Source organism: Arabidopsis thaliana, chromosome 4 (assembly GCF_000001735.4).
Source record: "Arabidopsis thaliana chromosome 4, partial sequence".
Taxonomy (NCBI): Eukaryota; Viridiplantae; Streptophyta; class Magnoliopsida; order Brassicales; family Brassicaceae; genus Arabidopsis; species Arabidopsis thaliana.
The window spans coordinates 2,741,034-2,762,688 of NC_003075.7; the positions used below are offsets into that span (position 1 = coordinate 2,741,034).

General features: G+C 36.6%; 7 protein-coding genes and 1 long non-coding RNA gene across 15 annotated transcripts; 5 read left to right on the forward strand and 3 right to left on the reverse strand.

The window, feature by feature from the left end:
- Positions 1–90: 90 nt before the first annotated feature.
- AT4G05400 (copper ion binding protein) lies at positions 91–1,916 on the forward strand (the record flags this gene model as incomplete). Of its 3 annotated transcripts, NM_001036509.2 has the most annotated exons (3): positions 127–988; positions 1,125–1,166; positions 1,709–1,916. In NM_001036509.2, exon 1 carries the CDS (start codon positions 223–225, stop codon positions 973–975), a length of 753 nt encoding a protein of 250 aa, NP_001031586.1. In that variant the 5' UTR covers positions 127–222. The 3 variants fall into 3 exon arrangements, with proteins under 3 accessions (NP_001031586.1, NP_001329026.1, NP_192449.1); NM_116779.3 differs by lacking the exon at positions 1,125–1,166 and having other exon boundaries at positions 153–988; NM_001340551.1 differs by lacking the exons at positions 1,125–1,166; positions 1,709–1,916 and having other exon boundaries at positions 136–975.
- Positions 1,167–1,729, reverse strand: AT4G05155. Its single transcript, NR_141850.1, has one exon — positions 1,313–1,729. It is a non-coding gene; the product is annotated as an other RNA (long non-coding RNA).
- YAO (Transducin/WD40 repeat-like superfamily protein) lies at positions 1,899–4,602 on the reverse strand. The gene is made up of 7 exons (NM_116780.3): positions 4,058–4,602; positions 3,506–3,848; positions 3,189–3,413; positions 2,890–3,091; positions 2,578–2,747; positions 2,388–2,453; positions 1,899–2,273 (listed from the first exon to the last, which is right to left on the reverse strand). Exons 1-7 carry the CDS (start codon positions 4,486–4,488, stop codon positions 2,196–2,198), a joined length of 1,515 nt encoding a protein of 504 aa, NP_192450.1. The 5' UTR covers positions 4,489–4,602; the 3' UTR covers positions 1,899–2,195.
- A 478-nt stretch (positions 4,603–5,080) lies between these two features.
- DDB1A (damaged DNA binding protein 1A) lies at positions 5,081–11,981 on the forward strand. Of its 2 annotated transcripts, NM_116781.3 has the most exons (19): positions 5,081–5,358; positions 5,826–5,874; positions 6,010–6,069; positions 6,157–6,248; positions 6,694–6,745; positions 6,880–6,942; positions 7,078–7,127; positions 7,294–7,369; positions 7,664–7,873; positions 7,999–8,105; positions 8,200–8,308; positions 8,573–8,773; positions 8,860–9,075; positions 9,201–9,311; positions 9,466–9,741; positions 9,844–10,118; positions 10,229–10,577; positions 10,672–10,956; positions 11,049–11,981. In NM_116781.3, the coding sequence occupies exons 1-19, from the start codon at positions 5,255–5,257 to the stop codon at positions 11,628–11,630; spliced, it is 3,267 nt and encodes a 1,088-aa protein (NP_192451.1). In that variant the 5' UTR covers positions 5,081–5,254; the 3' UTR covers positions 11,631–11,981. The 2 variants fall into 2 exon arrangements, with proteins under 2 accessions (NP_192451.1, NP_001118940.1); NM_001125468.1 differs by lacking the exon at positions 6,880–6,942 and having other exon boundaries at positions 5,089–5,358; positions 11,049–11,863.
- A 109-nt stretch (positions 11,982–12,090) lies between these two features.
- AT4G05430 (Carbohydrate-binding X8 domain superfamily protein) lies at positions 12,091–13,553 on the forward strand. 3 transcript variants are annotated; one of them, NM_001340553.1, is made up of 4 exons: positions 12,101–12,415; positions 12,535–12,849; positions 13,055–13,085; positions 13,192–13,553. In NM_001340553.1, the coding sequence occupies exons 1-4, from the start codon at positions 12,355–12,357 to the stop codon at positions 13,289–13,291; spliced, it is 507 nt and encodes a 168-aa protein (NP_001328076.1). In that variant the 5' UTR covers positions 12,101–12,354; the 3' UTR covers positions 13,292–13,553. The 3 variants fall into 3 exon arrangements, with proteins under 3 accessions (NP_001328075.1, NP_001328076.1, NP_192452.2); NM_116782.3 differs by lacking the exon at positions 12,101–12,415 and having other exon boundaries at positions 12,513–12,849; positions 13,192–13,387; NM_001340552.1 differs by lacking the exons at positions 13,055–13,085; positions 13,192–13,553 and having other exon boundaries at positions 12,091–12,415; positions 12,535–12,953.
- Positions 13,554–16,129: 2,576 nt separating this feature from the next.
- On the forward strand, positions 16,130–17,552 carry EDA35 (temperature sensing protein-like protein). Of its 2 annotated transcripts, NM_001084885.2 has the most exons (2): positions 16,164–16,837; positions 17,043–17,507. In NM_001084885.2, the coding sequence occupies exons 1-2, from the start codon at positions 16,241–16,243 to the stop codon at positions 17,082–17,084; spliced, it is 639 nt and encodes a 212-aa protein (NP_001078354.1). In that variant the 5' UTR covers positions 16,164–16,240; the 3' UTR covers positions 17,085–17,507. The 2 variants fall into 2 exon arrangements, with proteins under 2 accessions (NP_192453.1, NP_001078354.1); NM_116783.4 differs by having other exon boundaries at positions 16,130–17,552.
- A 57-nt stretch (positions 17,553–17,609) lies between these two features.
- On the forward strand, positions 17,610–19,879 carry MFDX1 (mitochondrial ferredoxin 1). Of its 2 annotated transcripts, NM_116784.4 has the most exons (8): positions 17,610–17,888; positions 17,990–18,072; positions 18,273–18,340; positions 18,756–18,868; positions 18,946–19,052; positions 19,182–19,231; positions 19,306–19,388; positions 19,487–19,879. In NM_116784.4, the coding sequence occupies exons 2-8, from the start codon at positions 18,015–18,017 to the stop codon at positions 19,599–19,601; spliced, it is 594 nt and encodes a 197-aa protein (NP_192454.1). In that variant the 5' UTR covers positions 17,610–17,888; positions 17,990–18,014; the 3' UTR covers positions 19,602–19,879. The 2 variants fall into 2 exon arrangements, with proteins under 2 accessions (NP_192454.1, NP_001329852.1); NM_001340554.1 differs by lacking the exon at positions 17,610–17,888 and having other exon boundaries at positions 17,964–18,072.
- Positions 19,469–21,412, reverse strand: AT4G05460 (RNI-like superfamily protein). The gene is made up of 2 exons (NM_116785.4): positions 21,030–21,412; positions 19,469–20,643 (listed from the first exon to the last, which is right to left on the reverse strand). Exons 1-2 carry the CDS (start codon positions 21,365–21,367, stop codon positions 20,073–20,075), a joined length of 909 nt encoding a protein of 302 aa, NP_567294.1. The 5' UTR covers positions 21,368–21,412; the 3' UTR covers positions 19,469–20,072.
- Positions 21,413–21,655: the final 243 nt, after the last annotated feature.

Below are 21,655 nucleotides of genomic sequence, written 5' to 3' on the forward strand. Positions count from 1 at the left end.
AACCGAACCAAGAAACCAAATTGGAGTTTTCTAAAAGACAAGAAAACCCTCGGTTTAAGCTGAATTTACAGTTTTGTGACATCGTGATTTATTTAACTTGATGTAAAACGACGTCGTTAGTTCAGTGTTCTTCTTCCACAGTCGAGAGTCGAAAACCCTAATCTCTGTACTCAAGCAACATTTTCAGACGAAAGCAATCAGAAACTCAGGTGAATCAGAAGCATGATTCGAGTTACGAAACCAAAAGCGATCATCGAATCACTGAGTTACCATCTTATCCAAAGATGCTCCGCAAGTGGAACTCCTAAAGGAAAAGCAAAGCTGAAGACAGGTCAGCCATTGAAGCGTAACAAACTCTCCATCAAGAAAGGTGGTGGCGGCGGCGGAGCACCTGTTGAAGGAGAGGAAGCAGTTAAAGGAAAAGGTAGAATTTCCGATGAGAAGCAGAAACTCTACGAGCAATGCTTAAACGCTCCTTGTCCTGTTCGCTACTTGACCCCCCAAGAGATCGAGCGTGAGGCGCAACGTGAGAAGCTAGGTTTGATTAGTAAAGAGAAGCAACGAGATATGGAGATCCAGAAGAAAGGAGGAGCTGCTTCAATGGGAGTCACCGATGAGCCGATGCGAATTGGGACGCCAGGTTTGGATTACATTTCGTTAGGGATTTTTGAAGCTGAGGAATTGCCTAAGTATAAGCTTACGGAAGAAGATGGAGAGAGACTTGCGAAGGAGTATAGTAAAGTGTTGATGAGAGAGCATAGAGAGCGTCGTGCAGCTGAAACTGCGCTTTTGAATTTGAAGAAATCTGCTATTGAGGCATTGCCGGAGAATCTGAAGAAGGCGGCGTTAGAGCCTGATTTGACACCGTTTCCGGCGAATCGAGGTATGGCTACTCTTACACCGCCTATTGAAGGGTATCTTGAGAAGGTTATGGATGCAGCTAAGAAGAGTTCAAGTAAAGAGAAGTTGAGATGATTTCGTTTAAAAGGTTAGAGATTTTGTCTTATCTCTTGCTTTTGCTTTGGAGATGAGCTTTGAATGCTTGTGTTTCGAACAATGGAATGATTCAGGATTTAAGAATGATGGTTAGTAGTTTACTGAGTCTTGGGTTTACTTTGTTGTAGAAAGTGTCTGAAATAAAGAGAAGTTGAGATGAGTCAATAAAGGTTAGAGATTTTTGTCTTATGCTTATCGTTTTCTCTTGTTTCTGATTTGGATATGAGATTTAACAGTTTGTTTTTCGAACAATGGAATGATTCAGGGTTTAGGATTGATGGTTGGTAGTATTGATCTCTGATGTCAAAGCTGTGTTCTTGGGTTTACTTTGTTGTAGAAAATATCTCAAAACTGATGGTTAGCTAGATTTCAGGTAGTATGATACTTATTGGTTAGTTTGAGATCGAGTTATATGCATATTAGCAAATAAGTGAATGAGAATCACTCACTTGTACATGAGTTAGTGTTTGCAATGTTAAAATGGAAACTTTTGGAAGCATGACCTTCCTCTGGAACTTCTCTGCATATAGGCTCGAGTCTTTGGATTATTATGTATCATTTTCGTTTTTTTTGCAGGATATGTTCTTGTTTAGTTATTCTTTCAATGCTGTTTGCATTTTTCTTGTTTCAAGTCTTCATTTTGTGGTATTCTATGTATGTTTTGGATATTTGGAACTTTCTTATCAATTCTCTGCTGGTTTTTCTTATCCAGTTGAAGCTATTAGTCAGAATGGAGCAGCAACGAGACCAAGAGACATCAAGAAATTGTCTCTAGGGATTCTAAGCTTGACTTAAGAGAATTCATTCAAGTAGTAGGCTCTTGTCTTTTTTGTTTGGAAAAGCAATCTTCTTTTCGCCGGATAAATTACGATCAAGTCTGTGTTCACTATGGATCTTGGTTTAATAATTTGCCTTTTCATATACTTATCTTCAACATTTGGGAAAACGAAACAAAAAGCTTTACTGAGAGAATGAAAAAATTGGGAACTGTTATCCTCTTTGATTCTTCAGAGCCTCAAAATGATAAGTTCTTATCTCTCGTATTAAGAAAAAATGGTACAAGGAACAAACAAAAAAGGGAGCAAAAACTTCAAGAGCTACAAGGAAATGTAATCCCTATATGACTTGCGATTAGATCTTTGGCTTTTTAGCAACTCAAAACTATCCATAACAACGCTTCATTTATCCCAATGAAATACTTATGCCAGTCTTAAGGGATGTATTGCGACACCATTTTGCGCAGATTTTAAGCATCCCCATCTTCCAAATCGAGTTTCCTGCCATGTCGATTTCACAAAACACGATCAGTTTTGAGATTAGCAATCACACAGACAAGAGGACAAAGATAGAAAAAAAGAAGAGGGAAGAGAACATAAGAGATGATCACATACCTGTCCAACACCGGCAATCAGAAATTTACCCGATTTTGCAAAAGCCAAAGAGTTGACAAATCCAGTCTGTAAGATCAAACAAGGCATTGCAAGGATTATTACTTGGTGAAGTGAAATGCATTAATCACAGTCACAAACAACAGATTCATCAGACAACACTAAGGAATATAACTAGTGAACGAAAATTTACCAGTGGAAGCTCGTACAAAGGTCGAATTGCATTAGTTTCAACAGCCCACAAACGCACAAAACCATTACCAGCTCCAGATGCAGCAAGATCACTGCCTCTACTAGTAGCAACTGCATTGACCCAAGAATTTGCTGAACAGTTATTGTTGACTGGTTCATGATCACCGTTTTCTGTTAAGCAAATAAATAAGAATTAGATATTTCAGAGCATCAGTAGCTGCAACGAAACAAAAGTGTTTTATAACTATATACTGCAATGTCAAGATCCAACTGCAACAGAGATGAAATGGGGAGGATCTAAATTAGGTTTCACCTAAGATTCCATTGGTGGTAATCCCATCAGGTATATCTTGATGTGCATTCTTGAAAACGAACACCGGTTTCTTTTTTAACATGCCCCAAAGAGCAACAGTTCCATTATCCGAACCAGACAGGTACTCATTATCACTGATGAAACAGCAGCTCTCAAGAGACGATGCAGGAGCTCGATAGATCATACGGGTGCTCTCAGGCACCTATAATCATATAACAAGACTTACAAATACAGAATAATAATAGAAACCTTATGATGATATCTTCCAACAGTGTTTACATGGAGGATAGAACTATTACCTTATGATACAGCATGGTTCTATCTCTTCCAACCGTAAGTGCACGCTCCTTCCTCAGTGCATCAATGGCTAGAATTTCACCCTGGTGTCCATGATTTTCAGTTATAAATGCTTTATCTTCTACGTTCCACACCTTCACAGTTCTATCAAATGAACCAGAATAGAGTTCTGAAGTTCCGTATCTGAAACATAGACAAGAAACTGTGTTCCGGTGACCTGGAAAGGCCTGTAGACACATAATTGTAATACCTGAGCGCAAGACTTGATGAAGAACAAATAAAAAAAACACTAAACAAAAACCAAATTTATTATCATTACCTGGACATGCTCTCGGGTACGAACATCCCAAATATGAACATGACGGTCAACTCCTCCAGTGGCCAAATAACGACCATCAGAGCTAACAGCTAAAGCAAGAGATTCTCTACTGTGATTTTTGTTACGAGGCTCCCTCAATTTCATCCCATGCGACTTGAGAATTTCATCACTTGGCCATATGTATTTGTCAGTTTTACCAGAAGATACATCCCAATGCATAATAGTACCATCTTTTGAAGCTGAAAATCCTCTAGAATCGTCATCCGATAAAGCTACCGACACAACAGATCGTCGGTGCTTGACAATAACACTAAACCCATCAGTACTTAGTGGCTCCTGAACCCTGAATCATTGAAAAACTTTAATCAATACTACTATCAACCAATCTTCAAAGATATCAAATTGACCTAAGAAATGTACAAAATCACTAAGTTTCTTCACAATTAAACCAGCTCCCTAAAACACTAACTACCCACAAACCCTAAATTACCAACAATCTCAAACCTAAACTATCTAATTTGAATACATTGAGGTACTAAATTTCTTCCTTACCTCGATGCAATAAGTCTTCGAATCCTACCACTATCCTCCTGCTGCTTCTGCATCAAACTCTTCTTAATAGTCTCATCGTCATCTTCATCATCATCATCATCATTATCCGCTTCCTCACGCTCTCTCCTCATCGCTTCCCTCCTTCTATTCAGCATCTCCTCCGCCAATCTCTTCCGCTTCTCTCCCGCCGTCTCATCAGCAAACTCATCTTCATCCTCCACTTCCCCATCAACTCTTCTCCCATCTTCATCTCCGCCAGTAAATCCGTTCTCTTCCGCATCAGAGTCCACAGACTCGATATCGTCGTCATCGTAACTGACTTTTCTCCGTTTCTTCGGCTCTTCCTCAAAAAATGGATCCCTTTCATTCGAACCCTTTTTACCTCCTCTCTTAAAGCTTCCTCCTTTCTTCTTCTCGTTGTTGTACTTCATTCTTCTCTCTCTCACTCCCTCTTAGGGTTTAACGATTTTACACTTTGACTCGTCTAGGTTTAGCCTCAGGGTTTAGTGGCGACGGAAGAAGCTGGAAAACGATTTTGTTTATTTGGTCGGAAAGTTTACAACTTTAAACCTTCCACTAGGTTTTCTTCAGGAATCGGGTCTACCGGGTTGACCCGGACTAACCAAGCCCATGACTTACCTGGTCTATGGTTTGAGCCCATTAACTATTTCGTTCTTTTAAAGCAGAAACTTGGGCCTTTAATTTGTAGAGCCGAAGACTAACCGGACCGTCAATTTAAGTTTGGTTCAATCCGATTTCTGAATTTTTGGTTCTGATTTCTGAAGAGTAGTACGTAAACCGAATTGGGAGATTCTCTTATTTCAGTAACAGTTTAATACAGTTTTTGTTTAGTGTTTTCAATTTCGGTATTTTTTACAAACTCGAATCGGATGATTCCGGTTTAATAAAATCAAATGAGTTCGGTTTAGCTGAATTTAAAACTGTTTTTAATCTTATAGTATACCGAACCGGACCATCCATCTAATTTCAATTGTCTACCAAAACCGACCGACCAGTCTTTGTCGAAAGTTGTCTTTCTTCTTCCTTGTTCGATTTTCGCCTCCTTTGGCTTTTCATTCTCTCTCTAACTTCTCTATGTTAAAATTCCGAAAGCTCGATTCAGAAATCTAGAAGCTTCCTCGAGGGCCCTCGCGTAGAAAGTCGAACTCAAATTCCCTGGAGACAAAGAAGAGGAAGATGAGCTCATGGAACTACGTTGTTACGGCTCACAAACCGACCAGTGTCACTCACTCGTGCGTTGGCAACTTCACAAGTCCTCAAGAGCTCAATCTCATTGTCGCGTACGAAACTCTCCCCCTACCTCTATTTGTTATCAATTTTTGTTTGTCAATTAGTCCCCTTTTGAATTGCAGCTGTTGATTTGGGTTTAGGGTTTTCAATGAATTTCCCATCACGAGTTAATTTTCATAAATTTACCCACTTTGCAAACAAAATTGTAGTTCAATTTCAGTTTGGGAGATGACTATAAGGATTTTAATGCCTCTGGGTTCTTTGATGAGGTGGATTTTTTGAAACTGTGACAAAGAATTGTGTTTTTTTTGGTATGGCTTTTACTTCCTGAACTAAATTACATTTGAAGATCGTGCCTTTTTTGATATGGAGGATTTTCAATTATCGTTAGCTATCAGTACTGTAAATTTGTTTGAAAGTTATCTCATTTATCCGATTTAGCATTGTCCCCTTAAATTGTAACATCTATCAGATCCATTAGTAGATTAGTTTGACAGCAGTGTTGATCTGTTCTCAGGAAATGTACTCGAATCGAGATCCATTTGCTTACCCCACAAGGACTTCAGGTACATACATCTCTATTCTGTCAAGCTTATATGGATTAAGTTCCATGTACATTAGAGTATAAAGTTCAAAAACTTTGTTGTCATGCTTTGTTTTGTTAGTAATATAAGAATCTGCTGGATGTTCCTATATTGCAGCCTATGTTGGACGTTCCTATATATGGAAGAATCGCTACTCTGGAGTTGTTCCGACCCCATGTGAGTATATATCTCTTATTGTGTTCTTTTGTCATGGTCTTAATAATGAGTTAAAATGTTGATAGTATTGTCCACCGTCTTTTGTAGGGCGAAGCGCAAGACTTTTTGTTCATTGCAACTGAGAGATACAAATTCTGTGTTCTTCAATGGGATCCTGAGTCCTCTGAGCTTATTACAAGGTATAGCTTCCAAAAGATAAATTTTTTTCCATGCATCCAGTTGATGTTAACCAACCAGTTGTGCTATTTTTCTTTTAGTTCATGATCATGTTCGCCGTTATCTTATCATTTTTTTGTTAGAAATAAATGTATTACACTCGTCACCTATGTACAGATTAGTGCATGGTACCAACTTGCCTGTTTTAGATAGCTGTTTACAGCATATTCCTGCTTTACAAAATCTGATCTATAACCTATTTCTGATTAAGCATTTTTTATGAGAGTTTGATTATAGGTTCTCACCTTTCACAAAATTGATACATTGCTGTATATCCAAAGCATGGAAAAAATCATGTATGGTGCTGGCGTAATTGTTGCATCTTACTGGTTATTATTGGAAGCAATATATCAGATGACCATTTTCTACTTTACAGCTGATTCTGTATGATGTTTTGACTTTTTTCAGAGCAATGGGGGATGTTTCTGATCGTATAGGCCGGCCAACAGACAATGGTCAGGTATTGAATATCGTCGTCTTGACTGTGCATTTCAGAGTGCTTATATATTTACTTTCCTTCATCAAAAAATATGCGTTGTCATTAAGGGTTTGGTGGGCATGTAGCTTACCTCTGATTTGACAATTGCTTTGTAGATTGGTATAATTGATCCAGATTGTAGATTAATTGGACTCCATCTGTATGACGGCTTGTTCAAGGTATAATGTTACCTTCTATAAAAACTTTGACAGATGTGCTTGTTTACTTAAATATATCATGTTACTGAACTTCCACTAATCTATCTGTTTATACATGTATGATGATGCGTTCTATTTCCTTGGTTTTTCTTTTAGGTTATTCCATTTGATAATAAGGGACAGCTCAAGGAAGCTTTTAATATCAGGTACTCTTTAATTCTAGTGTGCATTTGTTTCCAGGCATCAGATTCTTTCGTAAATAAACTGTTTAATCCTCAATATACTCATTCCTCTAGAATCACTACGATATGATTTTTCTGGGGATATTTAAAACTGAATGATGATGTACTGAGTGTGGTGTCTAAATTTCAGGCTTGAGGAATTGCAGGTTCTGGATATCAAGTTTCTGTTTGGATGTGCAAAGCCCACTATTGCAGTACTATATCAGGTATTGCAAATATCTTAACATGCCTGTGCTACGAAGAATTTTGTACATGCATTTAACTTTGTTATCTGGGCATGCATAAGTCTTTCCAGAGTTCACATTAGAAAGAACTCTTGTGGAGTTGATTAATATTTGTACGGTTGGTAGTTGATGGATTTTAAGCTAAGTATTTGAGAGTTAGTTATTTAAACAGTTTTTTTTTTTTAACTTTATAATCTATATTGATGATGTAGTCTGTTGTACGAGATGCAATCTAGAGGTTTCTCCGGTGGGACTAACTAATCATTGGTTGTGTAGGACAACAAAGATGCTCGTCATGTCAAAACATATGAAGTCTCTCTTAAAGATAAGGATTTTGTCGAGGGTCCATGGTCTCAGAACAGTCTCGACAATGGTGCTGACTTGCTGATTCCTGTACCACCACCGCTCTGTGGTGTCCTTATTATTGGTGAAGAAACAATTGTCTATTGCAGTGCTAGTGCATTCAAAGCAATACCAATAAGACCTGTAAGTTCTTTCAACGTAATCTCACCTGCTTTTGTAAACAAGTTGCTTGAGAGTTGAGATTTCTGCGGGTACTCCTTTTTTTTGTTTTCTTAGTTTGATATGCGACCTTCATTTTTCGTATCCAGTCCATCACTAAAGCATATGGAAGAGTTGATGTTGATGGCTCTAGATATCTTCTTGGTGACCATGCTGGAATGATTCATCTGCTTGTTATAACGCACGAGAAAGAAAAGTGAGTGTGCATGTGTGCTTACTCTTACATCCATCCATATTCGAAATAATTAAAAGCTCTTTAGAACTTATTTACTTTGTATTTGTGTCTGAAGGGTCACTGGCCTAAAAATTGAGCTTTTGGGTGAAACATCTATTGCATCGACTATATCGTACCTTGACAATGCCGTTGTCTTTGTCGGCTCAAGCTATGGTGATTCACAGGTATGCTAGAAGATGGTTATGGTCTCTCACTATACTGTTTTTTTCAATTTGGTATCTGTAGTATGTAAATCGATATTGTTCCATATTTTCTAGTTGAGCCCAGTAGTTTTAGTAATAATTCTCTGTGGAGTGTGGATAAGAATTTGTTTATTTTTATCGTTCATAGCATAAATTCAAAAGATAATTTTATTTCCTTCTCTCTGGCTTCTAAGAAAAGTTAAATCGACCATCTGAGTGTTTCCATGTTTGGTTTTCTAATTGCAGCTAGTAAAGCTGAATCTACACCCTGATGCAAAAGGCTCATATGTAGAAGTCTTGGAAAGGTATATCAACTTGGGGCCTATTGTCGACTTTTGTGTAGTTGACCTCGAGAGACAGGGGCAAGGTCAGGTTGTAACTTGTTCTGGAGCATTTAAGGATGGTTCCCTCCGCGTAGTTCGCAATGGAATAGGAATCAATGAACAGGTTTGATTTATGCGCGAAATCTCATTGTCTTGTATGCACAATTTTCTCATATGGTTTCTATATCTTAAAACTCCGCTCTATTACAGGCGTCTGTGGAACTTCAAGGTATCAAAGGAATGTGGTCGTTGAAATCTTCAATTGATGAAGCCTTCGATACATTTCTTGTTGTTAGCTTTATCAGTGAAACTCGCATATTAGCCATGAATCTTGAGGATGAACTGGAAGAAACAGAGATTGAGGGCTTCTTGTCTCAAGTGCAGACGTTATTTTGCCATGATGCTGTGTACAATCAACTTGTACAGGTAAGAATTTCTAATGCTTTGGGGTTTTCAAAAGACAATTAAATTTGATAGCTGTTATAGCTTAGTTGTCTGGTCTATCCTCTCTATTTGTGAACATGAATTAACTGCTGCCTTTTCTGGATCAGGTTACCTCAAATTCTGTTAGACTAGTCAGTTCTACAACTAGAGAATTGCGGGACGAGTGGCATGCCCCAGCTGGATTCACTGTTAATGTTGCAACTGCAAATGCCAGCCAGGTTTGTATTTCATTCTCGATTTGATTTAGTAGTTTTGTACCTAGCTGCTATCTTTATATTTTTCATGGAAGAGGAATCTAACTTTGGAGTGTCTAGACATACAACACGCTTTAGAATAAACATTTGTAGAGTGACTCTTTAATGTGCTTGTTAGGTTCTTTTGGCGACTGGAGGTGGGCATTTGGTTTATCTAGAAATTGGAGATGGGAAATTGACGGAAGTGCAACATGCCCTTTTGGAGTACGAGGTTTCCTGTCTTGATATAAACCCTATCGGTGACAATCCTAATTACAGTCAGCTAGCTGCGGTTGGGATGTGGACAGATATAAGTGTGAGGATCTTTTCGCTGCCAGAATTGACTCTTATTACAAAAGAGCAACTTGGAGGGGAAATAATTCCCCGATCTGTTCTTCTTTGTGCATTCGAAGGGGTATGATTCCATTGGACCTTGTTACAACGACCATACATTGATTGAGATGAGCTGAGAACCGAGTTAAATTTATGGTCGAATTTGACATACGTTATGTTGCAGATATCTTACTTGCTATGTGCTCTTGGAGATGGCCATCTTTTGAACTTCCAGATGGATACAACTACCGGACAATTAAAAGACAGGAAAAAAGTATCACTCGGGACTCAGCCTATAACTCTGCGTACATTTTCATCAAAAAGCGCCACACATGTCTTTGCTGCATCAGATAGACCAACCGTGATCTATAGCAGCAACAAGAAGCTGTTATATAGCAATGTCAATCTTAAAGAAGTTAGTCATATGTGCCCTTTCAATTCTGCTGCTTTTCCCGACAGGTACACTAAACATCCTCTCTTTTTCTTGTCGGTTTTTGCTTTGAATTTCTAATTCCTATATGAAGCTAAGTGGCTCTGAAATCTGATTCTCTGTTCTATCTTATGAGCAGTTTAGCAATTGCCAGGGAAGGTGAACTTACGATTGGAACCATTGATGATATTCAGAAGCTTCACATACGTACTATTCCTCTTGGAGAGCATGCTCGTCGAATTTGCCATCAGGAGCAGACACGTACATTTGGTATCTGCAGTTTGGGAAACCAGTCAAATTCCGAAGAATCTGAAATGCACTTTGTCCGTCTTTTGGACGACCAGACTTTCGAGTTTATGTCAACTTACCCCTTGGATTCCTTTGAATATGGTTGTTCAATTCTGAGCTGCTCATTCACCGAAGATAAAAATGTCTATTACTGCGTTGGAACCGCATATGTTTTACCGGAGGAAAATGAACCAACTAAGGTATCTGTTTTCTCTGAGAACATATCAACACTCTCAGTTCAAATATTCTTTTCTAATTTGTCTTTGAAATACTTATTTTTATTTTGTGATTTAGGGAAGGATATTAGTATTTATAGTCGAAGATGGGAGGTTGCAGCTAATCGCCGAGAAAGAAACCAAAGGAGCTGTTTATTCTCTCAATGCCTTTAATGGAAAACTTCTTGCTGCTATTAATCAGAAGATTCAGTTGTACAAGTGGATGCTGAGGGATGATGGCACTCGTGAACTGCAGTCTGAATGCGGACATCACGGACACATTCTAGCTCTCTATGTGCAGACCCGTGGAGACTTTATAGTTGTTGGTGATCTCATGAAATCAATCTCCTTATTGCTATACAAGGTATAACTTCTAGACGAAATTTGTGTGTTTAAAAACTGATCTACTATGTTCATTTGGTATTGTTTCTGATGGCTTATTCTTGAATGTAAAAGCACGAGGAAGGTGCAATTGAGGAGCGGGCTCGGGATTACAATGCAAATTGGATGTCAGCGGTTGAGATACTCGATGATGATATTTACCTCGGTGCTGAGAACAATTTCAATCTGTTAACAGTGAAAAAGAACAGTGAAGGTGCTACTGATGAAGAACGAGGACGGTTAGAGGTAGTTGGAGAGTATCACCTTGGGGAATTTGTGAACAGATTCCGCCATGGATCTCTAGTAATGAGGCTACCTGATTCAGAGATTGGTCAGATCCCAACTGTCATCTTTGGTACAGTCAATGGAGTGATTGGAGTAATAGCTTCACTTCCTCAAGAACAATATACTTTCTTGGAGAAGTTGCAGTCAAGTTTGAGAAAAGTGATTAAAGGAGTCGGCGGATTAAGCCACGAGCAATGGAGGTCGTTTAATAACGAGAAAAGAACCGCGGAAGCGAGGAATTTCTTGGATGGTGACTTAATCGAATCGTTTCTGGATCTGAGTAGAAACAAGATGGAGGATATATCGAAATCCATGAATGTTCAAGTGGAGGAGTTGTGTAAGAGAGTTGAAGAACTCACTAGGCTTCACTGAGTCAAATCAATCATCAATCAACGCCAATAGGCTTTGTTTTATTTTATTTCTTTTTAAGCTTTCTTGAGTTAAAAGTCTTCTTTTGGGTTTTGTGTCTTGTAATATTAATAGCTTGTGTTGGTTAAACTATTGTCTTCTAAATCGAACCGGCAAGCAAACCGGACTGTCTTCTGGGTCCCTTGACTTGATCCAAACCTATATACATGTTTTTATTTTAGTTTTTTTTCTACATATTATCAAATATGGTTTTGTTAAACGAAACTTATTATGTTTTAACTGTTCTATTTACTCGTTTTGCTGATGATTCTTTGCTTGTAAACGTCTCTTTCTCAACTTTTACGTATGTGTTACACCAAAAAAATCAAAAAAACAAATCGGTTAATAGATTGGAAAGTAATATTCCTATATTAAACTTTCTTTAAATAGATCTCATGCGATTATGTTCTTTAAGGTAAGACAAGAAAAAAAAGATAGCATGAACATTTTACATCTCTTGAAGGCACCTTTGATTCCTTAAGAAATCTAGATTCTTCTTTTCTCATTTAATTATGGTCATTGTAACAAGTAAACACACATTACATCTCTTGCTCAAGCCTCTCTATCAATTGGTCATCAAATTTAAAGATCGGTGCACCGTTTTGTAAGGCTTGTTCTTATGGTTATGTGATGGTCTAGATTCTTTCTCCCATTTAAGTACAAGTTTTCTATATTCAATCATCAAAAAATGAGAACACAATTTTGGATATTTCTACTTTTTTTGCTTCTACTAAACTTCTTCTCTCAAGGTAAATCATCGTATTCTTCTTCTCTAACTATTGAAAAATATAAATAATCATTCTCTCTGTTTTTTCAAATTATAATCTTTGTTTTGTTTCGTTTGGTTCGATATATATTCAATGTGTAGCTGCAAGGCCAGTGATGACGATCAGACCAGAGTCACTAGTAGGGCCACAAGGGAACACGACGTTCTTGGAGGGAACAACATGGTGCGTGGCTAGACCAGGTGCGACACAAGCTGAGCTACAAAGAGCTCTTGATTGGGCATGTGGGATTGGGAGGGTAGATTGCTCAGTCATTGAGAGACATGGTGATTGTTACGAACCGGACACGATCGTATCGCATGCATCTTTTGCGTTTAATGCATATTACCAAACCAATGGGAACAATCGCATTGCTTGTTACTTCGGTGGAACAGCTACATTCACCAAGATTAACCCTAGTAAGTAAAAAGGTTAACTTACATATGCAATTATTTCTATTCGGATAGTATTTCGTAAGAGATAATCGATTTCTTACTCGAACTATTATTGTATTATACTTTGAAACATTTTTCCTACTAATTACATAATCAATTTTTAAAGTTATTTTATTTTATTTTTCATGGTAATATTAAGTGTGAATTTTTGTGATGTTGTTGCTTGCAGGCTACGGAAAATGCTCCTATGATGCATCCAAGTAAGAGCCCTAAATTTCATCCTATATTTTTTCACTAATCCTTATAGTAGTTCAAAACATTTTCGTTCAAAAAGTATAATTTTATAGTGATTCTTCCTTCATTCAGATCGGAAGTCTCCACCGCAAGATCTTTATCAGAGTACAAAGCTCGGTGGTTGCTGCTGATGTACATAGGAGTTTTTTCTCTTATTAGTCGGCGAGACTAACATCTTTGCACCAGAAAATTAGATATTTGCATATCAATTGTGGTGGAATCTTTTTCATAGAGCAAAATTTTCAAACTTTTTGGCTATTGTAGCAGTTAAGCTTTGTTTTTGTTCTTACCTTTGTTCATGGGTTTAGAATCTAAAAGCTTTTTGAGCCTTCCTTACGTCTGACAACAACTATCTCTTTCATTTTCATGTTAAAATATATCTTAGTAGTACTTTATCAATTTCGGTATAGCAATGTGATCAAAACATTCTTACAAAAATAATTTTATCATTGACTTATTCGTTGATTGATTTAGCCAAAATCGAGACGCCCGCATGCATGGTTTTGGTATCTACAGTGTAGACATGTACTTTTTAGAATAGTGTGTATATGTTTAGAAAAATACTTGGGTTACCCTTGTATTCACCCCCTTTATTCTAAACCTATCATTATGTTATGTCATATTATAATTAAGGAAATCAAAACCTGTAAATTTTTAATTAAATGTAGTATTTATACTTTATAATTAAACAAAGTTATATATATATTTGGGTTTATAAATATAAATTAGGGTTTAGATTTTACAATTAAAAAAATCTTTATGACGGTTTGTGTTTTTAAAATAGAATTAGGGTTTAGATTTCTTTTACAATTAAACGAGTTTATATGACAGTTTGAGTTTATAAAAGAGCGGTTAGGGTTTAGATTTTACAATTAAATAGAATTTATATGACGGTTTGGGTTTTGTAAAATAGAATTAGGGTTTAGATTTCTTTTACAATTAAACAACTTTATATGACGGTTTGAGTTTATAAAAGAGAATCTGGGTTTAGATTTTTTTTTATAATTAAACAAAATTAAATATCAGTTTAGGTTAAAAAAAAGAGGTAATGTTTAGATTTGTTATTAAATGATTGTTTTTTATTTATAAACAAATGATTAGATTTGATTTTATAATTAAATATATTTTTCTTAATTATGTGGCACATTCTAATTGGGTAAGAAAATAGAAGGTGAATAAAAGGGTTCACCACTAGGGGTGAACCCAAGTATCGTTCATATGTTTATATATAATAAATAGAAATTCATATTTCATTTATAGAAATATTTGTCTTAGAACTTACCACATTATTAAATTTTCTTATGGAAGTTTAAAATGACACAAGTGATACAATTTGATCAGGGCTGTTATATGCATGTGCAACTGGTGCATTTGTACTGGGCCCAACAAATTTAATATCCAAATTTATAGTTTTCCATTATTTAACTATTTAATTATGCTAAAATTTTATAAAATATCTACATGTAAAGGTCCCAAAATCTATTTTAAAGGGTAATATTGAGGTCCAAATAGCTATAAAATACAAAATAGTTTATGAAATATAACTTTTTTTATTCTTTTATCTAATTTCCTATTAAAGATAGGATTTTTTTTGTATGGCACCGGGTCTTGCCGATGAGTGAGCCGGGCCTGAATTTGATTAGATATAAAAATTAATGTGTTTGATACCAATCTTGTAGTCTTGATTTGGATATTTTTAGTTCGACATAAACCAATAACAAAATTTGTTTATGTGATGCAATCTAATGAAATTTAGATGAATTCATTTGCAACAACATTCAAAATTTTGAATCTAAGATTAATGATCTCAACTATCACAAAATTTCCATCAATATACAAGGATATCATGTTAATTTGTAAACAATATAGCTTTTTCATTTACAATTCTTGTACTAAAGTAAACAATGCTACCTTACTACTCCTCATACAATACGAATATAGGTGGGTTACATGTATAATTTAAATGTTGTATTCATTAACACTTTTTTATTGTTGATTTTTATGCTCAATCTATATTCAAGTATCCAGATATGAGGATGAATATCTCTCGCATACAATTATGCAGCTACAAGTAACATAAGAGGATGCTCACCTCTTGCTTTATACGAAAGAAAGGACAAACCTCTTTAACCATCGATCTCAAGAAGCTGCAACATGTATTTAAAATGGTTTAGATGGAACTATTTGAATTCTTATCAAAATGTATCTCTTTTCTTTTTGGTGGGGAGTTTGCTTTTTGCGAAAACAACATAAGATTTATCTATTATATATCTACAGTTACTTGGATACAGTCCTGCTTGGAAAATCAGTCAACGACTATGCTTGGGAAAATAAAAATGCAATTATATTAGATGTATGTTGTAATCAAGATTTTGTTTGGTTAATTGAAGATTTAGTAAATGACGGATACAAAATATTGTTAGTAATTGGCAAAGAGTGACAAAAACTATTTACCAATATGTCTATTCTACATGGAATTGCATTACATGGCCAAATTTTGCACTAGTGGCACTAATCTGCTATTATATTTTATTGAATATTAATTATCCAAGTCAAGAATACAAGATTGATATCGAAAACAATAATTTTATTAGAACAGATTGTATCACTTGAATTATTCTAAAATCCCATAATAAAATGTTATAGTGTGGTAGGTTTAAAGTACCAACAAATTTTTTTCTTATCATGTAGTTAGAAATTAATTTTTGAACCTTTAAACACACTCTTCCTAGAATTAACCGTTAACAAAACTTATAATTTAAATCCTCTGTTCTACTATGACATGATTCATAGTAAAAATTCCATTCTTTCTTTTATTTTAAGTTCTCACTATAAATTTATTTATTTATTTCCAAAGCTAAAATATCATAATTTGTTACAGCATCAAAGACTTATTCACTCACTTGTAGAAAAATCTCACTCTCAATAACTAATGTTCCACGTAGTATAATATGGGCTTTTGAGGCCTAATTTACACGGCCCATAAAGAAAGATTTCTCTAGCAAAAATAAAACCCTCACGGCCAGAGATCATCGTCTCCAAGCAAAAAAAAAAACCTAAAACCTCCATCAACGCCGGAGGAAGAAATTTTGTGTCATCTACAACGAATTCGTTAATCGCGATGAAGGAAGACGAAGTAAATCGATGCCAGATTCAGAATTGGTATCCGAGATTCAAATCCTTAACCATCAAAACCAAATTTCACAAACTTCCAGAATCATTCATCAACTATCTCATCGACGATTCTGGTCCGTTTCTTCTCCCTCATTCCGTAACAAACGAAGACGCAATGCCTAACAGAGTCCACAATTTCGAAGAAGAAGATGATTTCCAAGTCCCCGAAGAAGCTTCAGATGACGAACCATTGAATCGTCCTTCTTTTCCAGAACTCGAAATCGAGATCAGAGAATCAATCGAAACCCTAGGCGGCACAATTATCCCGAAGCTGAATTGGAGTTCACCAAAAGACGCAGCTTGGATTAGTCCATCACAGAATCTAAGCTGCACTTGTTTCAATGAGATTGCTCTCTTGTTTCGTTCCTCTGATTCGTTAACCCATGATCTCTTCAATGCTTATGATTCATGTAGTGACAAAGTCTCTTCAAGGCCAGAAAGTTTCTACCTTGCGTTGAGAAAATGGTACCCTTCGTTGAAGCCTGAGATGGAATTTAGATGCTTTGTGAAATCTAACGAGCTTGTTGGGATTTGTCAGCGTGAGGTAACTACATTTTACCCTGTTCTTCTCAATGAGAAGGATTTGCTCAAGGGTTTGATAGAAGAGTTCTTTGATGATAAGATTAGGTTTGAATTTGAATCAGAGAATTACACTTTTGATGTTTATGTGACGAAAGAGAGAAGAGTTAAGCTAATAGATTTCAATACTTGGTGTGGTTCTACTTTGCCATTGATGTATACATGGGAAGAACTTGAGAAGATTCATGGAGAATGTGATGAATTGGAATTGAGGATTGTTGAGAGCCGTCTCAGTGTGCTTCCTGGTTTGAAAACAGCTGTTCCTTATGATTATCTTGACGTGAGTGCTGGTAGTGGTTGGGCTCAGGTTCTTAAGATAGTGGAAGAGGAGTTTCAGAAAGACGATCAGAGTTCTGATGAAGTTGCTTGAAGACTTAGATTCTTGGTTATTGGAAGACTAGACAATAATTTTTTGAACTATCATAGTTGTGTGCCTACCAATAAGTGTCGTGTTCCATTGTTGTTCTGAAACGGTTTAATCACGATGTTGGAACTTTGATGGTGTCTTTTTCTTATAAGATTTTCTCTTCTAGACTGCTTTTGTATTTGTCTTGTTATTCTTCTGCAAAGAATTGTGTTGAGTGGCAAATTGTTCCTGATTGGTTTCTCATTACCAAATTTGTACATGGATGTTGGATTAGTTGTTTGGGTCAGACCGGTACAATCCGGTTCGGTTTAAGACAATGTCGAAATTCGAAATATAACAAACCAAATGTTTTATAAGAAAAACAGGGAAGAGAAAACAAAAAAAGGTTTAAGATCTTCAAAACATGAAGAACATATGAGATTCTGAGGTTGTCTTTACACAAAGCCGTCTCTTTTAACCTTATTCTTCATCATCGACCATACGATTACAGTCGTCTTAGTTTATGATCTTCGTAAAGTGAATAACTTTTCATCCCTCGATTATTCTCTATGATAAACTGCGTTTAATTCTTTCAAAAAAAAAATCATTTCTTGCCCAAGTTTGGATCTTTTTGGCATCGTTAATCTCAATTCTCAAGACAGGTAGATTGGTGAGTAAAGGTTTCTTTTTAGCTTTGGTTAAATTCTGGGTTTGCCTTGTTTTCGGTCCACACTCAAATTAGGTTAAATTTCAATTCTTTCGAGGTTTCAGCTAGGTGCTTTAGCGGCAGTGAACGATGATCGGTCATAGGATCTCAAGATTGGGGTCTACTATTGTTAAACAGCTCGCAAGAGGTACTATCTGGTATCTGCTTTAAATCGATGCTCTTTGATGCGTTTGCTATATTGGTTTTGATGGAGTTTCTAATCTCACTTCGATTTCGAACTGCGTATGCGTATTTTAGTCCCTCATTCATGGGTTTTGCTAAAACATTGTCTGCCTACACAATGCTGCCTTAATATTTTGCTGCTCTTTCTATTTCTTGTTTTGGCAGAGGGATATTTAGCAACATACGGGACAAAGAATCTACACCGGTCTTATGGCCACTACTTGCAGTCTTTGGTTAGTCTGAGCTTGTTCTCGAGTTTTATACTCTCTTACAATCGATAATTTTGTTACTTCTTCATGTATAAACTCTCATTAATACTTAGAATAGGATTCTTTGTTAGAGTTCACTCTATTATCTGGCTAGGTAGAATCTCGTTAGTAATGTCATAAAGTGATCGCAGAAGAACGAAATGTAGCTTTTCTGCGCTTGTTTGGTGTTAGATGGATCTGTTAGTGACGATTCTAATGTGTCCAGTTGGAAAGAGTCCTATATTTGGTTTTGGCTCAAAGGCCTAAGAAAAGGCTTAAGGTGAGAAATTGGGTGGTCTATAATGGATGAATGAACAGAAAATCTTGGTTTTGTCACTCATAGATTCTGTTTTGTTTCCACATTGATGGTTGAATCTTTCTCGTTTCATCTTTTCGATAGCCAGTGGTACCAAGGCAAGCTAGGACTTCTCAGGAAGCCTGGTTTTTGAAGAGCCATAAGTTTTGTACTTCTTCAACAACTTCCTCTGAGAATGGTGATGAAGAAACTGAGAAGTAAGTTACTACCGAAATATTCATCCAGCGCTGAAGCAATATTTGCTGATAGTTTATCATAATTCTGTTGTTTTCAGGATAACCATAATCTTTGTTGATAAGGACGGAGAGGAAATTCCTGTTAAAGTACCAATTGGAATGTCAGTGCTCGAAGCTGCTCATGAAAATGATATAGACCTTGAAGGTGCACACTTCTCTTCCATTTTCTTCTCGTTTTCAATTGCTTACTCTCATAGCTTTAGATGGGTTCTATTAATTATATTGATCCTTTTTCGAATTGAAAATTCATGGATTGCTTTTACTTGATCTCCAGGGGCTTGTGAGGCTTCTCTAGCGTGTTCAACGTGTCATGTGATTGTGATGGTAAACATATTCTTCCATTATTAATAGATCGAATCCTCTGCTTTTCCGGAAACTAGCTAAGATTGTATTTACAGGATACTGAATACTATAACAAACTTGAAGAACCAACAGATGAAGAGAATGATATGCTTGATCTTGCTTTTGGGCTCACAGAAACGTAAAGTCCTCTCTTACTCTTAAAGCAAACACAAAACAAGAAGTCTAATTGTTTACTTTAATGAGAAAGTATCATATGTTCCCGGACAAATGTTTCAGGTCACGACTCGGATGCCAAGTCATTGCAAGACCAGAGCTAGATGGTGTGCGCTTGGCTATTCCTTCAGCAACAAGGAATTTCGCGGTTGACGGGTTTGTTCCAAAACCTCATTAGTTTCCGCAGAGATTCTTCGACTTGAGGCATTAATGATCAAAGAGCTGATTCATGTTTCTATTGGAGTTTTGATGATTGCTTACCGAGAGGAAACAGTTCTTAGACCTGAGGCATGAAATGATCAAAGAGATGATTATGTTTCTATTGGAGGACTTGATGATTTTTTTTATTACTTATCTTAGTTTTGATATTGGCATTTCTCGTTGTTGTCTGAGTTTCTAACAGAACAACAAGCGTTAAGCAAATTTTTTGGAGAATAAACTCAATTTCTTTCGTCAAAAGCAAGATGAAACAATCACCATCTTTGAAACTTTTCTGAGCTTAGAAATTGTTGAAAGACAAACAGCAAAAGACATCATTACAAACGGTAACATACTTCAAGGACACATAAAATCCATTGAAACTATGAGCTAACTTAAAACAAGTCATGAACAAGTTCGAAAAAAATTCACCTGCACGAAACCGATGCATCTAGAAATCAAACTGGTCATAGTCAGAAAAGTCACTAGCACCTGAGAAGTCATAGTAACCCTCAAAATCATCATCACCTGACATCAGATCGATATCAGAGAAGTCATAAGGGTCTTCGTCTTCTGATGAACCAATGTCGATATCATGAATCGAGTCATTAGGGTGTCTCACAACTTTGACACTCTCAAAACACCGCTTCTGCAAATCCCCAACAAGGTTAACATTGAAACACCGGCGTAAATCAAGATGTTCCAGGTTTGAGCAATTGTCAAGAATAGCGTTTAAACCGGTGTCTGACAACCCGTTCCCACAAAGCTGGAGATGGCGAAGTTTCGGCATTGTTTCAGCGATTGCTAGAGCATCATCGTCATTCTCCTTTTGAGGATGCTTGTTCAGCTTCAAAGTCTTCATATTTAAACAACACTGGCCTACAACTCTGAGAGACTCTACTGAAAATGAGCAGTATGACAACTCGAGTTCTTCAAGTGGAAGTTTCACAACTGCTTCGACAAATCCATCGTCTGTAATTTGAGAACACCTTATAAGTCTAAGGCTTCTCAGATTACTCGACCTGCAAATAATTGTGTGTAACAAAGTTAAAAACAACATCTAAGATAGAGAAGAAGAATGACAAAGATCCAAAACATCTTTTTTCTAGCATCCCATAAAAACCTGAACCTAACTATTCATACCTCAGAAGCATAACAATCTTATAATCAAGTGACTACTTACTACTCCAACATAGAATTTAGATACAATGTAACACAACACAATCATAAGCTACAAATAATTTCCCCAATTCTCACAAGAAATAGTAACTTCCACAACCAAAAACTGTTCTAACCCTAGAACAAACATATTGAAATCAAATCAATCCAAGTTCTCTAAACAAGGAATCAAAAACTCCTTTTGACGGAAATAAAAATTGGCGAAATTTTGAGTGGGAAAAGAGAGAACCTATGGGCGATGTAATTGAGGAGATCAACAGTACCAAAGTACCAAATACCGATATCAACCAAGCCTCCCTGGCTACGATCAACAGCGTGACGGCACATGATCTCGAGGTTGTAATCCATGTCGTCCAAATCTCCGAGGTTATGCATGTCAATTTTACGCCACATCGATGGGTCTTTACAAACACGACGCCAAGATCTGCAAACTTTCTGAGCGTTTTCAAGTATCTCAATCGCGCCAAGACGGTGCAGGATTGCTGAAGTCAGTTCCGGTGGAAGCTCCGTCCAGTTTGTAGATTCTCCGACCTCCATCGCCGCCGGGGGTGAAGACGAAGAAGCCATTTCTAAGTATCGAATTGTCAAGAATTATCATCAGTCTCTAATTTTACAATTAGATCCTTATGGTATCACATATCTACGAAACCAGTTTGGGCCAAGCCTAGTTTAATATTGGGCCTTGGCCTATAATTATATTGTACCCACAGCAAAAGTTGGCAAGAGCAACAAAAAACAAATGTTCTCTCCATTGTTTAGGATAGGCCTCGGCTAATAAACCGAACCGAATGTACCAAACCGAAACCAAACCAAATCGAACCGAAAATTGAAAAATAACCGAAGGGAAACTAAATT

Bases quoted from the DNA above. Each gene is read 5' to 3' on its own strand.
- YAO (NM_116780.3), bottom strand. From the start codon at position 4,488: ATGAAGTACAACAACGAGAAGAAGAAAGGAGGAAGCTTTAAGAGAGGA. The intron at 3,849-4,057 runs GTAAGGAAGAAA...TCAATGATTCAG, and splicing joins CGAAGACTTATTGCATCGAG to GGTTCAGGAGCCACTAAGTA. The intron at 2,748-2,889 runs GTGAAACCTAAT...TTTGCTTAACAG, and splicing joins TACCACCAATGGAATCTTAG to AAAACGGTGATCATGAACCA.
- DDB1A (NM_116781.3), top strand. From the start codon at position 5,255: ATGAGCTCATGGAACTACGTTGTTACGGCTCACAAACCGACCAGTGTC. The intron at 6,746-6,879 runs GTATTGAATATC...ATTGCTTTGTAG, and splicing joins GGCCAACAGACAATGGTCAG to ATTGGTATAATTGATCCAGA. The intron at 9,312-9,465 runs GTTTGTATTTCA...TGTGCTTGTTAG, and splicing joins CAACTGCAAATGCCAGCCAG to GTTCTTTTGGCGACTGGAGG.
- AT4G05430 (NM_001340553.1), top strand. From the start codon at position 12,355: ATGAGAACACAATTTTGGATATTTCTACTTTTTTTGCTTCTACTAAAC. The intron at 12,416-12,534 runs GTAAATCATCGT...TTCAATGTGTAG, and splicing joins ACTAAACTTCTTCTCTCAAG to CTGCAAGGCCAGTGATGACG. The intron at 13,086-13,191 runs GTAAGAGCCCTA...TCCTTCATTCAG, and splicing joins TGCTCCTATGATGCATCCAA to ATCGGAAGTCTCCACCGCAA.
- EDA35 (NM_116783.4), top strand. From the start codon at position 16,241: ATGAAGGAAGACGAAGTAAATCGATGCCAGATTCAGAATTGGTATCCG.
- MFDX1 (NM_116784.4), top strand. From the start codon at position 18,015: ATGATCGGTCATAGGATCTCAAGATTGGGGTCTACTATTGTTAAACAG. The intron at 18,073-18,272 runs GTACTATCTGGT...TTGTTTTGGCAG, and splicing joins TGTTAAACAGCTCGCAAGAG to AGGGATATTTAGCAACATAC. The intron at 19,389-19,486 runs GTAAAGTCCTCT...CAAATGTTTCAG, and splicing joins GCTTTTGGGCTCACAGAAAC to GTCACGACTCGGATGCCAAG.
- AT4G05460 (NM_116785.4), bottom strand. From the start codon at position 21,367: ATGGCTTCTTCGTCTTCACCCCCGGCGGCGATGGAGGTCGGAGAATCT. The intron at 20,644-21,029 runs GTTCTCTCTTTT...AATTATTTGCAG, and splicing joins CTCAATTACATCGCCCATAG to GTCGAGTAATCTGAGAAGCC.